The sequence below is a fragment of the Ruditapes philippinarum genome, unplaced genomic scaffold, assembly GCF_026571515.1.
Source record: "Ruditapes philippinarum isolate M1 unplaced genomic scaffold, ASM2657151v2 ctg3035_1_1_1_1, whole genome shotgun sequence".
Lineage (NCBI taxonomy): Eukaryota > Metazoa > Mollusca > Bivalvia > Venerida > Veneridae > Ruditapes > Ruditapes philippinarum.
The window spans coordinates 232,618-249,860 of NW_026856003.1; the positions used below are offsets into that span (position 1 = coordinate 232,618).

Genomic DNA, 17,243 nt, shown 5'->3' on the forward strand with positions numbered 1-17,243 from the left:
ATTTATATACTGTACCTATGTCATTATGTGCGTGTATATCCTTCACCTTTGAAATATTTTTATCAGATTTCTGATTGATGATTTATCATACCGCAGAATTTTAAAGGAATTGGTAATTATTAATGATTGAAGATACGTAATTTAATGAATAAATAATCACATTAAAACTTCAATTTAAGGTAATTAAGCTTATGTTTTGTAAATATAGATTTTATATATTCCTGGTCACATGGTTGTCATTGTTTGAACTCCTATTAAAGTTGTAACTGTAAAAGGTGGTTTGCACCCCGGGACAAGAAGGGAAATACCAATATTTTTCCTGAGTAGTTCTTTTACCCTAGCGGAAACTTTCAGTCATATGAAGAAACCCTGACACAGTCGATAAGGCATTTTCGGTATTCACAACCAATCATTGCAATTGTTCATTACAAGCATTATAAGCTTTTTTATGAAAGGACTGGTTTCGAACAGGCACAACACTTCTTGTCTGCTGGTGTTATGAGGGATGTTCGAAATGTATTGCTTATTTCTATCTGGAGACTTCAAATTTCAAGTTAGCTCATTTCATGCCCTCGAAGTACTTCCCGTGGCTAGAAATGCAAAGTTTCAGCCGATGTATCCACTTCTTGAAGGCGTCACGGTACGCTGATTTTGGCACAGTAATAAGGTACTGATGAATGGCAGATCCAAGTGCCTGTCGGGACTTGTAATTCTGCCCAACAAGGAAGGATTTCAATTTCGGAAAAAAAAGAAATCACATGGGACAAGGTCTGGAGAACACGGGGGGTTAGGCAAAACAGTTACTTTTTCTTTTTTCAAAAACGCCGAAACTATTGCGGAGGTATGAGCGGGTCATTGTCATGTAGAAGACGGATATGCTTAAAACCAGTGACAGGGCGTCGTTTCATATAATACTTTTTTCAGTTTCTTAAGTACTACGTCTTTGTTGTACTTCCCAGTGATATTTTTGCCCTCTTTCACCGGCACTTTTATTGCCACTCCTTCATCAGAGAAGAAAATTGCATAAAAAACCTTCTTTGCACTCAAAGACCGTTTGACAATTATCGGGCGTTTGTTGTGTTTAGTGGCCCAGACTTTGTTGCTTACTTTTCTGACGGGCTAAAAATAATGGACCCAAGTTTCATCACCTGTGACGACATTGGCAAACTGTTTTTGTCATATTTTTGAAGCATTTGAAGCAGCTTTTTGGCCACCTTAACCCGTTGCCACTTTTGCTCATCTGTCAACAGATGTGGCATCCATCTAGCATAAATTGTTCTGATTTTCAAATGCTTCTTCAAAATAAAGTGTACCGTCGATAGTGATATTCCTATCTTTCGTGCAATATCACGAACTGTAAATCTGGCATCTCTTTCAAAGATATCCTTTATTTTGGAAACGATTTCGTTACGAGATGCAGATTTTGGCCTACCTGATTTTGGTGCATTTTTATGCACTCTACACCTTTTCCATTGCCTAACTGTGTCATAAGATACACAAGAAGGCCCATAGGCAGTAGGGAGTTCAGTCATCAACTGCTTCAAAGAGCAACCCAGTTTTGAGCGAGCTTTGATGTAAGCCCGTATTTCATCTTTTTGTCGACGCTTCTTCCAACCATTTTTACTACAGTGGTCAATGACTGTGTGTTTTTAAATGGCAAATTGTATGTCTTACACTAAGTCTTACATGTACATTTATACACCGTTGTGTAGGTATTGAATTACCCTAAACAGGTATATATTGGTTTTTATCGTGTCCCACGTGGATCACGAGATAGAGGACAATATGCAATTCTTTTCGAATAACCCCCGTAAAATAGATGTGAGAAAATTATGAGTGGACCCATTACGATCTCAGTAGCTACTGTATGAACATTGTAATGATGTAAATATTTTACTTGATGAATTTGAGAAGGTTGTCAGTTTTTGTAGTGAATCTCTGTTGTATAGTAAACATAACAAAAACCAAAGACTACAAAATAGGGCATGGTTTGGTGCTGAATGTAAAACCGCCAGTAAAATTTCTAGGTCTTCACTGCGAAAATTTAGATTATGTCAAATTTTGAATAATTTAAACATTTATATTGACAATAAGCATTCATATAAAAATATATGTAGAAAAAAAGATATGCAATTAAAAGAAATTGATATCGATAATAACGTTAATAACTCCAAAGAATTTTGGAAGAAAATAAATAATATATCAAAACCAGGTAAAAGAGATTCACCTATAAGTATAGATACATGGTTTACTCATTTTAAACAGTTGTTTTCTGTTGCTGATATTGATGGAGGTATCGGTGGACATTTACCGGCTACAGTAAGTGAAGATGTAAATTCAGATGAAATAGATAATTTAGATGAGATTGAGAAGTTTCTGTTTAATAGCCAAATATCTGAGGATGAAGTAAATGAAGCTGTTAAAAAATTAAAGTCTAACAAGGCAACTGGAGGCACACTTATACCTTCGCATATCATTTATGGTTTAGATACTCTACTTCCTTATATTGTGCAAATTATTTAATAAGATATTTATTTCTGGGATATTCCCTGAAAAATGGTGTCATTGTGTAATTATACCTGTTCATAAAAAAGGTAATTTGCTAAACCCTAATAATTATCGAGGAATATCCTTAATTGATGTCATAAGCAAAGTATATATTAATATTATTACCAACAGAATTACTTTTTACATTGAGGCATATGGAAAGCTTTCAGAATATCAGGCAGGTTTTAGGAAAAACTATTGTACAACTGACAATGCTTTTATACTATACTATATTGTATCTAAATATCTCCAACAGAAACGAAAGCCAGTTTATGTAGCTTTCATCGATTTTCAGAAAGCTTTTGATTCTATAGATCGGACGATTCTATATGATATATTACGTAAAAACAAAATAACTGGTTGTTTGTATAACACAATTAAATCTATTTATGTATCGGTTAAAAGCTTTGTTAAATCTAAATCTGAAGTTTCTGATATTTTTGATTGCCCTACAGGATTACGTCAAGGCTGTAGTCTAAGTCCGATATTATTTGCATTATATATTAATGAATTACATGATTTGTTTTTAAGTAATAATATAAGGGTTTTTTAATTGTATCCTGATACTCTGGAAATATTTATGATTATGTTTGCATATGATATAGCATCTGTATCAGATACTATCGTTGGTCTTCAACGACAGCTCAATTGTCTCCAAGATTTTTGTAATCAATATAAACTTGTTGTTAATATAGACAAAACAAACATTATGATTTTTAAAAATGGGGGACAATTGTCAAAACATGAGCATTGGCACTATTCTGGTAAAAATATTGAAGTTGTTAAAGGATTTGATTATGTAGGTGTTCATTTTACCAGCAAATTATCTATGTACAAAATGGCAGAGCATATGTCTATTAAGGCAAAAAGAGTGTTTCTGTATATTCTTAGTTCTGTTCAGGAATATGGTTGCATACCTTATAATACTTTCTTTAAAATATTTGATGTTAAGATAAAACCCATTATGCTGTATGGTTCGGAATTGTGGGGTCTTCATAATATTTCCTGTATTGAATCACTCCATATATTTTGTTGTAAAAGATTTTTACAAGTAAACTCTAATGCTTGCAATGATGCAGTTATGGGTGACTTGGGACGATAACCAATGTATATCTACTCACCAAAAAATTGTATTAAATATTGGCTACGACTGTTAAAAATGCCAAACGATAGATATCCTAAATTATGTTATAATATGCTATTATATTATGATACAAAAGGTAGGAAAAATTGGGTTTCAGATATCAGAGAAAATTTATTTAGTAATGGTTTTGGCTATATTTGGGAAAACCAAAATGAAACTATTAATGATGATTTTTTGAATCTGTATGTCAATAGACTAAAAGATCAATATCTACAAAATTGGAGTGCCAAATGTATGCTTAACAAGAAATTGACATATTATTCATCATATAAAACAAAATTTACAGTTGAATATTATGTACATGTCCTGGATATTGTTAAATTTCGGAAATATTTTGCTTCTTTTAGATGCTCTGTTCACAATCTTCTTATTGAAACAGGTAGACACTATGGCTTAAGTAGAGAAGAACGTGTATGTCCTAATTGTGAAACTTCAATAGAGGACGAGTTCCATTTTATGTTAATCTGTCCTCTATATAATGATATACGCTGCCAATATATTTCGGAAAATTACAGAATGCTACCAACACTTGATAAACTTTATTCATTAATGTTTAACAAAAATCAAATTAGAAACACTGCAATGTATTTGTTATATGCATTAGATAAAAGACAAAGTTACTTAGATATTTTTCAATGAATATTGAAATACTGTTAGTTTTGTATGTAATCATGTCTGTATCACTCACTGTCTATGTATGTATATTATATATATGTTGTTAATGTTTATGTAAATTATCAAGCATGATTTAAGATAAGACATGTAAGAAGATAAATATGTGATTTATATAAAAAATAAACAGAAACTCCTTGAAAAAGAGGGGTTGAACCCCTCGAAACGTTGGAGATAGAAAAGTTTGTGTAGTAGATAATACTAAAGTAATATCGTTTAGAAGCAAATGAGATTTTAGGCTGTTAAATCTGTTTTGATATTTTCACATATTTATCAATACTCTATAAGGCGCTACAGGATAAATACACTTTTGTTGTAAAAGATGTTATGTTGTTTTGTTTGTGTTTTTTTTCTTGTTGTTGTTGTTTTGTTGTTGTTTGGGGGGGGGGGTAAATGTATATTTAGCTGTTACAACTTATTATCAGTATCGAAATTATTTTACATACAAAACAAAAACATACAAAACAAAGATTTATGAATGTGCATACTAAGAAGTGTGTGTCTTGATTTGTTTTTCTTTTGGCAAAATACATATGTTTACCGTTCAGTACTTCCAAACTATAGCGTTCTAAATTGATAAGTGTTTGAAAGTTTGAAAAAAAATCCAAATAAGATTGCCATATTCTAAATGAATTGAAATAAGTTACTAAACCGGCTACCTACATATTAATAATACTAATTAAGCGACTGTTTCTAAAAGAAAAAAGTACTTTCAAATACGTCGTTCTTGACCAATTTAATTTTAAAAATACTAACTAATGTACACTAATATTCAAAACAAGTCGTTAATTGCTTAAATCTGGTTGTTTGCAAGAAGTTAAGTGTTTTTATGAAATAATAGGCATTTCGTGCATTTTTATTATAAAGTATGAATGCAATCAAACTAAATTTATTATAGAAATCCGCTTTATCTTTTTTGTAATATTGATATGCATGACACGAAACTTTCTAAATAAAATTATAAAGTGATGACAAAAAGGTCTTAATTTAGTGCCATATCTATTTATCATTATAAAATTAATTGATTGAATAAACATTGTGGTTTCTTCAAGGGCATATTTCCTTTTAATTTGCGATTTTTTTTTTGTAAGTATATGTTTTATGTAATTAGTTTTGAATTTAAACTAATATAATGAGGAAAATATATGGTTATTATTTTTGTCGCATTCATCATCTAGATAGAGTATAGTCTAAAATAATTTTTGTTTCAAAACAAGTAACGGAATACATTGTGGTTAACGGTTTTACGTAATTACTAATTTGCGTCATTACACATTATTTTTTATTATTTATTGTACACAACTTGGATAAAAACGGATTTTAAATGATGCATTTGGTTAATAGTGTTAATTAATAAGATAGATATATAAATTATAGTAAACATAATGGATTTTTATTTATTTATTTATTCTTATGATTTCTATTTTATTTATCTTATTTCATGTTTATTTTTTAGATAAGAACACCAAATACTATGCTTATCGTAGCTTTTAAATGAAGTTAAAAAGGTAAAGTAGGAAGAAGTATATATTTTGAAGAGAAAAAAAATGATCCGAAGTTAAGCTGTTTGAACCTGAGGAAAGGCCAAAGCAATAAGAAATGGCTAGTTTTTTTATTGATCAGCCAATTTTCCTAAAAATAGCTACGCAAACAGAAACTTTTGACGGTTATAGCAAACGTTTTTGGAGAAATGGCATTGATATAGACGATGGAAACTTTGGGGAAATTCAATTAACATTAGTGTCACCTCATGGAGTATGAACTCACACCGTACAATCAAATGGGCAGATAGCAGTTTGGAATATGTAATGACGAAATGTTAACGTTTACGAATCGTATGATAAAAGGATTTATTGTCATGAGAAAATATAACTTTTTGTGACTTAAAAATAAAAAATGCCGCATCTCATCGGATAGTAAGTAAAGCTTGCACAGGGCTATGCTCCTTTGGATGTTGACTATGAATCCATAACATTGATTTACTCGAACACAGTTGGGATATGTTAAAATAGATGAAAACTTACCGTCCGTCAATTGTGTTTCGTGCGCCGACATATATATACTGGTACAGCTGTGTAACGCAAAAGAATCGATATTTCACACAATGTCTAATCACGTGATAAGGCGGAGTAAAAGAGCGAGAAAAAGACCTTTCACAAACAACATATATTGTTAAATCTCCTCAAGGATGGAGATGGTAGGGATGATAGAGGAAAAGTGGGAAATACTCAAATGTCAATTCACAAGGTAAGATATTTTATCAAGATACTAGGCGACCACTTGATACAAAATATAAAACTAGAAACAAAAGAATAGAAACATGGAGTGACACCGCTTAATATTAAGATATCACAAACGAACATTTCAAATTTTTATATAAAAGGTACAAGTGATAATAAGTTCACAAGGCTTTAGATTTAAATAAAATAAGCATACATTTTAAAATCCTATTTTGTAAACTGGTTAATATATTTCTATAAGTAGTAAGGTTTTGTAACTAGTACTTTTTAATGCTTTTTTTATTAATTGAGAGAAAAAATATAGCATTTCAGTTGTGTCTGTTTTTTGCATTGATGAGAAATAAATAAACATTTAGCAATATGAGCTTTCGTTATTAAAGGACATGATTATGATAAATTAGATAAGGTTGGCTAATTTTTACATTTCTTTAAATCGCTTTGTCATCCTTTTGTTGGTTTGTTTTTGTTTGTTGTTTTTTATTTTTTGTTTTTGTTTGTTTGTTTGTTTTTTATTTTGTTGATGTTTTTTTTGTTGTTGCTTTTTGGAGTTTTTTTGGAGTTTTTGTTTGTTTGTTTTGTATTCTTTTTGTTTGTTTGTTGTTGTTTTTTTTTCAGGGTTTTTTATGGGGTGTTTATGTTGGGGTTTTTTGTTGTTGTTTTTTGGCGGGGTTCGTGTTGGTTTTGTTGTTGGGGTTTTCTATCAAATATTTTGTTGATTGTTTTTCCTAGCAGATATCATCCATTCAGAAAACAGCCCAACGCTTTCTAGACACAGGAGCTCTAAAAGACTCGCTGAAAGACACAAATATAACATGTAACAAACATTTATTAAATACACTCAGGTGGAAACATTTTTACGGCCGTCACACGAATAAAGATATCTATTGTGAACAACAGGAAAGTATGGTGGCTGATTTAGTACGCTTTAGTGCGTCGTGTTGGCGCTAGCGACAACAGAATAAAGCACCAAACGGCGCGTTGCCGGACTTTCGTCTTGTCGCCCTGTCGCTAACGATGTATGCCAAACGGCACATTGTCATGCGGCGTGTTGTCGCGATATCACATTGTCGCTCGGTTCAAATCGAGGGATTGGCTTATAAGCAAAGTGACAAGGCGACATCGCGACAACGCGCCGCACGACAACACGTCGTTTGGCATGCTTCGCTAGAGACAGAACGACAAGACGACAGATCGACAACACGCCGTTTGGCTCTTTGTCGTGTTGTCGCTAGTGACAAGACGAAAAAGGCAATAACGATATAGGTTGCATTGTCGCTATCGACAACGCAACGCGCAATGTACTAAATCAGCCACCATATGAGAGTAATGTCAACGGAACGCGATATCAATAAACTCGCCACGCCATCCCATCTCTCACCGTACAGACGCGCGCAACATGCACGTGCATGCATACTGACCAATGCACATAAGTCAGACCAGCCTCGAAAATAACAAACAATACGTTAAAAGTAATCCTCGAATTTAAAATATAACAAAATATAACATAATTGATGATGTGGTAAGTATTTTATTAAGTTTCGTGAGTGAAATGAATAATTATAAACTATTATCCAATTTTAAAAAAAAACGGTAAATTAAGCAGCCATGTTAGATTGGTGAACTTTAAGATTTTTGTTCTGTTATTTTTTTCTCCAAAGCACTTTTCCCCGTCTACATGTTACATCCGTAGCTGCTACAAAATCCATTGTATGAACACACTCTTCTGTTTCTTATGGTTAATATTATTTAACTGTTTCGGTTATACACCTTTAAATCAACAAATCATTTTGAAATAGACTATACACACATTTTACTGCACGGGTGGCTGCCTTTAAAACTACCGGGTATATATGAAAAGAAATTGGACTGTCTCTATTATGCGACTGTGAAATATAATATGCAATATTGAATATACAATGAATTTAAGACTGTTTGAACAAATTTAAGCTTTAAAATTGACGTAGTTTGATATAATGGCGGACAACCAACGGAAGTGCTAAAATTATTTTATCTAAAGTAAAATGATGAAATATAGAACAATGATTTTAAGGCTGATTTTAATTTTATCTATTGTACAACATATTGGTAAGTAATCGGCGTTTCTATTATTTCGTTATATTCTTTCATGGTGATAATTTTGATATTGGGATCATTAACAATAAATGTATATGGCTGTGTGTAACTCTCGTATGGGAACAGAAAGTGGCTTCATGTAAAATTGTATTATATTTTAAGTCTTCAAATAAGATTTTCAAAACAATACGTATGTCAGTTAGAGGGAAATTTCGTCGCAATTCAACCGAATATCAGGCTTTGTCCGTCCTTTTAATTTACTTTATCGCAGTTTTTGTTTTGTCTTACTGTAGTACGATACTAAATAAAAAATAAATGTAGACTTTATAATACGTGTATTATTGTAAAACAATACGAGTGTAACTGACATTAATGAAATAAGTATAAAAATGATATTGTCTTGTGATGTGGAAAAAACAACGATTTATAAGACGTCATTAAATTACTTCTATGAAAAAATGTCCGAACGCACCTAAATATTTTTCATAAACGTCAGCGTCGTAACTGGGGATCAAATGTAATGTTGTTGTTTGTTGTTGTTGTTGTGTTGTTTGTTGTTGTTTGTTTTGTTGTTTGTTGTTGTTGTTTGTTTTATTATTTATGTGGGGGATTATTTTGGGGATTGTTATTTGTTGTTGTTTTTTTTATTATTATTTTTTTATTATTGCTTATGCTATTATTTTATTATTATTGTTTACTATTTGCTGCTGCTGCTGCTGTTGTTGTTGTTGTTTCTTTGATAACAAATAAAATGCCTTCACATATTTATTCAGGCCAATGTCTGAATCATAGAACATTTCACGTGCCCTGTATATATCCTTAACATTTTGTCGCGGGTTGAATTTGATGAGATTGTTGATAAGAAACGTTTCAATGAATCCTTAGTGCTATGTCTGTATCAAAATTGTATTACAATGGGGTTTGTTTTCCTTCATGATTGTCCATGTACTTGTCATTTATATGATACTCTTGCAATAAATTACATATTTTTTTAAAATCTGAACTTATTATTTGTTTGTTTTCAGCGGGTCTGTTGTGTTATTTCTGCCATGACACGAGTAATGAGGAAGGCAAGAACAAATGTCAGACCTACTACAGGACTATGAGATACTATGGGAAGAAGGCCAATGAAACTGGTTCCTTTAAAACGGATAAATATGTAAAGAATTGTTCGGACTACGGGCGAGCCGGACAAACCGAAATACTGTATGATTGCATCAGTGGAGGAAAGAAGTAATAATTATGTCTTATGCCTTATATCATATCATTTGTATTAAATCAGATATATTGATAGATATATACTTCTATAGATACTCCTCCAAAGTTTCTGCTGCTTTTTTAATCAAAACAAAATTTCCTCTACAATAAAACATCTATATCTATTTAAAAAAAAAAAATTTATACTAGGCATTAACTTTTTGTAGAAATTATATATGTGTCTGATATAAAAACAGATTCCCCGCTTTGTCATATATTGAAGACCGTTATGAATTCGATGCTTAAAATATCAATTATCCTTTTGTTTAACTCTTATTATATTAATTAATTTTGTTAAGTTTGTTTACTTCATCTTCAAACGGAAATACACGGCAGATTGTTTACAAGCCAAAATACCTTAATATTTGTTTGATTTTTTCAGAGGCGGTCAAAAGTTTTATTCGCGACTGTAGCGACGGGACAACTTTCTTCAGTTCGGAAATAGATGCACAGTTTAGTGAGGCATTGATACAACCAGACAATCAGACAACATGTAAATACACGGGACAGGGTTATCTTGCATGTGTGACTATATGTGCCGGTGATAATTCCATTTACGGAGATCAGTTCGGGTACGGGAACTTTTGTAACGGCCCTGCTATAGGATCTGCGTCAACTCTACATGTATCGTTCGGTCTACTGATGGTTGCTCTTAAAGTAGCATTTTCATAAAAAAAGAACTTATTCTTTACATAATATTTCTTTTTACTTAGTAAAATAGTATATGTGCGATTAATCTGCATGATTTATTGTTAGTTTGATGCTATTCAGTATCCAAGAAATGATAATCAAAAGAACCACTACGTTAAATAGGCCTAACATGGGTGTTTCTGTTTTTATTTTTCTTCGAGCTAAAAAGTCTTATTCTAATAACTGATATCAGTTCAAAGCAACATTATGTTATCATAAATACAAAAGCATGTAATTTCTTCTTTGCTTATATTGGCACCAAAATTACGTCACATCATGGACGTAAGTAAAAAGAAAAAAATAAGCCTTTGTAAATATACGGGGGAGTAATTTGTAATAGCTATGTCTTATCGTAGGACGTCGTATATATGTACGTACATGTATGTCTGTTTATGGGAAAATTTCCGATTTGTGTAGAATTGCACTAGTATTTCGTGTATAAACTTCAATGTCGTGCCTTTATTATCTTTTGTCAGAATTTTGTTTTATTCTCAAGTCAGAAATTAACTTTTGCTTCTTTCAATATGTATTTCGTCCCGACTATGTGTTTTCATCTACGTACTGTTTTTATTCAAATGATATTTATTTTGTACATGTATTGAATGTGTTTCTGGGAGTCAAAAAGGTGTAAAATTTGAAATTAAATAAACATGTTTTATATTACAATGTTTGTGCTATTACAGCCCACGCATAAGTATTCTTAAAGTCTTACACGTCATTAAACACATGAAAATTGCTACAACTTTAAAGTAACATAAGTGTAGCATAAAGCAATAATTAACTTACCCGTGTTTGTCCTAAATTACTTAAAGTAAATAAATTACTATTCATCTTAATAAAATAAAAACTACATTCTTAATCTTTCACACTCAGTGAAATTACTGTCCATGGTAGTATGCCGAAAATTACAAAAATGATGTTGATTTTAATATGTGTCTAAGTGTAAAAGCGTTCAAACACGTGTTTGTATGCGTTCATTTGGTATTTGAATACATTTAATAGCATGATATAGCCGAAGTATGCTTTTTCAGATATATAACTGCCTGTGACGTTAGGTGTAACAATTCCTCACATTTTCCGATGTTTTTATTCAAAACATGACCCGACCGGTATTCCGTACCTTTTCCCTCGGTACTGGTTAGTCGTAATCAACTTTAAAGTCAATATTTTTCAAACATTATAATATGCTTTTTGTTTTGCTAAATTAAAATCAAAATATTTCTGGATATACCGGTATTTATTTTTATATACAATATAAATTCACATAGATTATTTTTCTGTAATATATATTCATATTTCTAAATATTCCGTAAATCTTTGGTATACATTTTTATCTTATATAAGATTAATAAGAATGAATGTAACATATTGTTGACCACTTATGAAATGAGCCGCGTCACGAAAAAAACAACATAATGGGTTTTCGACCAGCATGGATCCAGGCCAGCATGGGCGCATCCGCGCAGTCTGATCAGGATTCATGCTGGTTGCTTACAAACCCTATTACAAGTAGAGAAACTGATAGCGAACAGCATGGCTCCTGATCAGACTGCGCATTGCGCAGGCTGATCTGGATCCATGCTGATCGCAAACACATTATGTTGGTTTTGTCATGACGCGGCTCATGTCATAAGTGACGGTTTCCACGAGTGAAATATGATAATTTTACACCAAAGATTAAAATGAATCCTGTATTTATAGAAAAGAACTTGGATATTCTGTTTATACAGAACGTTTTTTTGTGTTTTTTTTTCGTTATTTCAACATTACAATTTGAAAGACTTCCCCTTACAATTTGAATATTGACTTAATTTAGAAGAAATAAGTCCGTCAAGATACCAGTGAATATACGGAAAATATGTTATACTGCAGTAAAAAAAAAATATTTTGATGCAGTGAAAATACAGAAAATAAAAATACGCATTTTATTTCATCAATATTTTCTAATATTACATTTATAAGTATATAATAAACTAAATTTCGTCCTATTTTAAAATGTGCAATATTATATCATGTCCAATATTAAATTGGCAGTATGCCGATTTAAAGTAGTACATGTAAATGATTACTTATAAACACTAACCAATTTAGTGTTTGAAATTATTTAATAGAACACTCCCTGTTGATTTACTAGCCATATTAAATTTAGCCTTTTCACCAAAGTTAACATATGGTATGATTCATTTGAAATACTGCAATTCTAATGGATAAAATAATAATTTCAAACTCTAAAAGAGCGTTTTGCAAATACTATAGGAACGATATTGCATCTTGCATTTATTACAGACCATGTAGAGTCTTAGTTTGTGTTAGTCGGAATCAAATCGTGTAATAAATCAGTATTTGATGCATTACTAAATGATTTTACCTTGTTACTGATAAGTTCACAAGGTAACCGCGACTCATATAAAACTGGAGTACCTACAACCTATATATACAAGACATTATTTGTCTTACGTTTAAGAACGTTATTGTTTAGTGCGCGAAAACTGCCGTCAAATTATATATAGAATAGACATATTTTGTAAAGATTCTGGTATGGACTGGACAAGACGAACATTATGGTTTTCTGTTATGGAAGTCGTCTTAGAACCCACCAGTCTTGATTCTATCGAGGACCTTTCATTAACATGGTATATTAATTTATAAATATATGGGTGTTCATTTCACATCAACTATATCTTGTTTCATAAACACACAATACATTGTCTATTCAGACTAAAAAATCAATTCTAGCAATCTAGCTATGCCAAAAGTATTTTGTAAACATTCCTATAAAACAATACTGAAATTGTTTGATGATTTCTGGTAAAACCAGAGTTTTATTATTTAAAGACATCCAAAAAGCATACAACATGTATTTTGAAAATTATTTGTAAGTACATTAAAAGCTTATGAGAAAAAAAATTCACATAACACGTTATATATTTCATTTCCAACAAAATCTGACTATTCCTTCACACACACGATCATATAATGGTTTCATTAAAATGATTTACATTAAACAAAATAGATTTGATTTTTTATAACAGTTTCAGAGAGTGCACAATGAGCGCTGTTAAAATAAAAATAAAAAGATGGTTAGCATGCACTAAAGTCTGTCCGGCTGTAGGGCCGTTACAAAAGTCGGTATCACAGAGTTGTACACATATGTTAGCCAGATGACGATGACTGTATCCACAAGTAGACTGGTTGTCGGGTCTTAAATATTTCCTCTGAAAGCTCAACCTTGTCAGATTAAGATCTGCGGAAAAGTCTGTACCGTCACTACAGTCTCTAATAAACGCATTAACGCTACCTAAAATTGTAAAAATTGTGTGACTATAATAGTTGATTAGTGGTAGAGAGACGCAAATCTAGACTATGAAATCTATTGTAGTAAAATATTATTTTATGGCACAAATATAAATATTTCTATGTAATATATAAAATGGTTGGACCAGAAGTTATTTTAACATCGTCGGTACACTTTGAAACTATCAAATACTTATTATACAAATGTAAGTAAAATAGAAGTCAATTTAAATCATACACAAGTAAACATTACCTGAATCAATAGGCAGAAAACCTATGTTAGATCTAAGCATATCAAACACTAACCTTGTGAGGTGATAATCTCTATTTTGCAGAACTCGTACAATTGTTGGCCGGTCGTAGGTCTCCTATAATGCTCACATTCTTTTAAGTAAGGGTATTTCTGTAATAAAAGTAAAATATACGTGTATTAAATCAAAGTACAAAGTTATAGTCTAATTATAATTGGTTATTCTAGATCAAATAATGGATCTAGTGACATGCCTTTACGGGTTCTTGTATCTATCTTTATTAATTTAGATTTAGTTGCAGTATAGTTTGGTCTCTTTTTAACTATTTTATACACAAACAATAACAAAATCAAATATTTGAAACTTGTGTAAAACCGTGACCATTTCCTGTCATGGCTACAATTTATCTGTTGACATAATCCAAAATAAAAATCACATTGGATATATACTTATGCGTTACCATATAAAAGGGTGTTCCAGGAGGGGCCAGGAATGCGTATATTTAATATCAAATAACTAACCAATAATATTTTCTTTAACAGCTTTTATGATGGAGGAAGACTAGCATAGAATTATTAGCTATATAAACATAAGACATTATGGCTGTACCTTCAGAGAATTTGTTTTATTGTTCTTTTCGTAGTCCCCCCTCTCCTTGGCTAAACCGCGAACTCCTCGCAGACAGTCCGATTTTGCATCGTTACCAGAATCGCTGCATTGATAGCACTTTATAGCGGCTGAAAAATAAATAAAATGATATTATTAATTGCGTAAGAACTGCGTAAAAAAAATAAGAAAAAAAATGTTCTGCACTGCATCTAGACGAAACGTATGCAATAGATAGTAGTACTTCCGGGGGCAAAATAACTGATAAAAGGGAGATTACTCTAAAAGAGAAAAAACATACTGACCGACTCTGTAATTTATAGAGAATTATTCATGTCACGGTAGGTTTTATAACAGAAACTTAAGTTTGAAAGATTATTGAGTGACTTATATCGTCCGTTGTTTCGCTTGTCGCATTTATACATAAGTGAATTGATCCAATTTCTTTTTTATTTTCTTATTTATTTATATTTTTAAGGTGGTCAACACAGTATAGGTCATATGGAGACTTTTCAGCTTTACTGGTGGAGGAAGACCTCATAAGCCCTTCCAAGCATAATTTCAGGCACGAACGGACACCTGAGAAGAACCACCGACGTTCCGCATGCAGCTTGATAGTTTCCTCACATAAAATGAATCCAAAGTCCTTAATGGGATTCGAACCCACAGCGTTATGTTGATGGTATTTAGTATCGTACTTCACAACAAACCGCGATATAATCATTTATAGATGATGTTAAGTGTGAGAAAAATATTCAGATATAACAATATAGAAAATAATAAATCGTTCTAGAACAACATGTTATATTTTTCAGCATTTAAATGTTCATACTAAATCGCTTAAAACCCTATCAACATTATTTTTCCAAATCAATGTGTCATAAGAATATCCAAATGATTCATTTCTTTTGTTGTAATCAACTTTTGAAATATTTATCTAAATAAGAGGCCAAAGTAGACCAATTCACTTTAATGAAATTGCTTTAACGTTTATAATACCGCTGGAACCGAAACTAATAAACCTGTTCAACCATTATAAAACCAGGCCAGCTTATACATCCATGAAGTTTGACCAGGCTCTATAATGCTAACTGATCAACTTTCAATAACAGCGTGATATCTCTAAAATGAATAATAGACAGTTCTAAAACTGGAACCAGGACGAGTCCATTATTGAAATACACCAGCTATGATATTTTGATTTATTATATTCTTATAAATGAAATATTGAGAAATATTTATGAAAAATGCGTATTTTCATTTTCGTATTTCCACTGTAGAAATTTATTTTCACTGCAGTGAAACGTATTTTCCGTATTTTCACTGGTGTCTTGCCTAAAGTAAGCCAATACACAAAATTAAAAGGAATTTTTCCTATCCATAAAGTTAAAAAAGACAAAAAGTATATAATAAACAGAAAATTCAAGTTTTTTCTATTAATACAGGATTTATTTTCATCTTGTGGTATGAAAATTATTATATATTACTCTTGGCTACTGCCACTCATGAGATATTTATTTTCATACCACTCAATGAAAATGAATCCTGTATTCATAGAAGAAAATATCCTCTATATACCTTTCTTGCCATTTAATCTTTAAATTGTAAAAAAGGAGAATAAAAACATAAACGTTTAAAAGTTGTGTACATGGTGTCACAAGTTCTTAATAATAAAGTATTTATTTCTTATGTTCTATTATGTACTAAAGACTCAGTTTATTTATATATATGTAATTTTAAAAACTTACCACACCCTGATATGAATACAAGCAGAATGACTCCGCAAGTTACAGGAAACACGACCCCTCTTATAACCATGGTTTTATATATATTATCAAATTAAAATCCAAAATACATAACAAAAAAAGAAATCGATGATTATTTTTAGTTTCAACCAAATTCGTCCATTCTTCCTGTTTGTCAAATATCACAAATATTTAAGTTTTGAAGAGCAGTTAAATATAAATACATTGTTTGATTATTCAAATCTGTTCATACGTAACTTTAGCTATTCAACTTACCCGGAATATCGAGTTACAGTCAATATAGTTTATTTCCACTTTGTATATTGACAACATGTTAAAGGTTTAAACACAGGTTATGTAAAATTTTAAAATACAAATGGGACATTTATCGTTGCTGTTTGTTTGTTTGTTTGTTTGTTTGTTTGTTTGTTTGTTTTAAAGTTAAATGCAAAATAAGAAATTTGATAGAAATACGAGATAAGTTATTGAAGTAAAGAAGATACGAGGGTTGTTCACATATGAATCGTCTGGGTCAATTTTCAGAAGTGCTTAAAAAACATGCCAAAAAAATCATCTCAATCCTTCAAAATACTCACCACCATGTGATATACAAAGTTTTAATCTTTTAATACAAATTTTAAATGCGTTTTCATAATCTTTTCCATGTATACTGTTCAGACACGGGAAAATAGCCGAACCGTCATATTTTTGCGTACAGCAAGGT

General features: G+C 31.3%; 1 protein-coding gene across 1 annotated transcript; it reads right to left on the reverse strand.

Moving 5' to 3' along the window:
* Nucleotides 1–13,479: 13,479 nt before the first annotated feature.
* On the reverse strand, nt 13,480–16,786 carry LOC132745082 (uncharacterized). The gene is made up of 4 exons (XM_060733911.1): nt 16,523–16,786; nt 14,778–14,905; nt 14,224–14,320; nt 13,480–13,921 (listed from the first exon to the last, which is right to left on the reverse strand). The coding sequence occupies exons 1-4, from the start codon at nt 16,590–16,592 to the stop codon at nt 13,647–13,649; spliced, it is 570 nt and encodes a 189-aa protein (XP_060589894.1). The 5' UTR covers nt 16,593–16,786; the 3' UTR covers nt 13,480–13,646.
* Nucleotides 16,787–17,243: the final 457 nt, after the last annotated feature.

Bases quoted from the DNA above. Each gene is read 5' to 3' on its own strand.
- LOC132745082 (XM_060733911.1), bottom strand. From the start codon at position 16,592: ATGGTTATAAGAGGGGTCGTGTTTCCTGTAACTTGCGGAGTCATTCTG. The intron at 14,906-16,522 runs GTAAGTTTTTAA...TTTATTTTTCAG, and splicing joins TGTATTCATATCAGGGTGTG to CCGCTATAAAGTGCTATCAA. The intron at 13,922-14,223 runs GTTAGTGTTTGA...TTACAATTTTAG, and splicing joins AGAGATTATCACCTCACAAG to GTAGCGTTAATGCGTTTATT.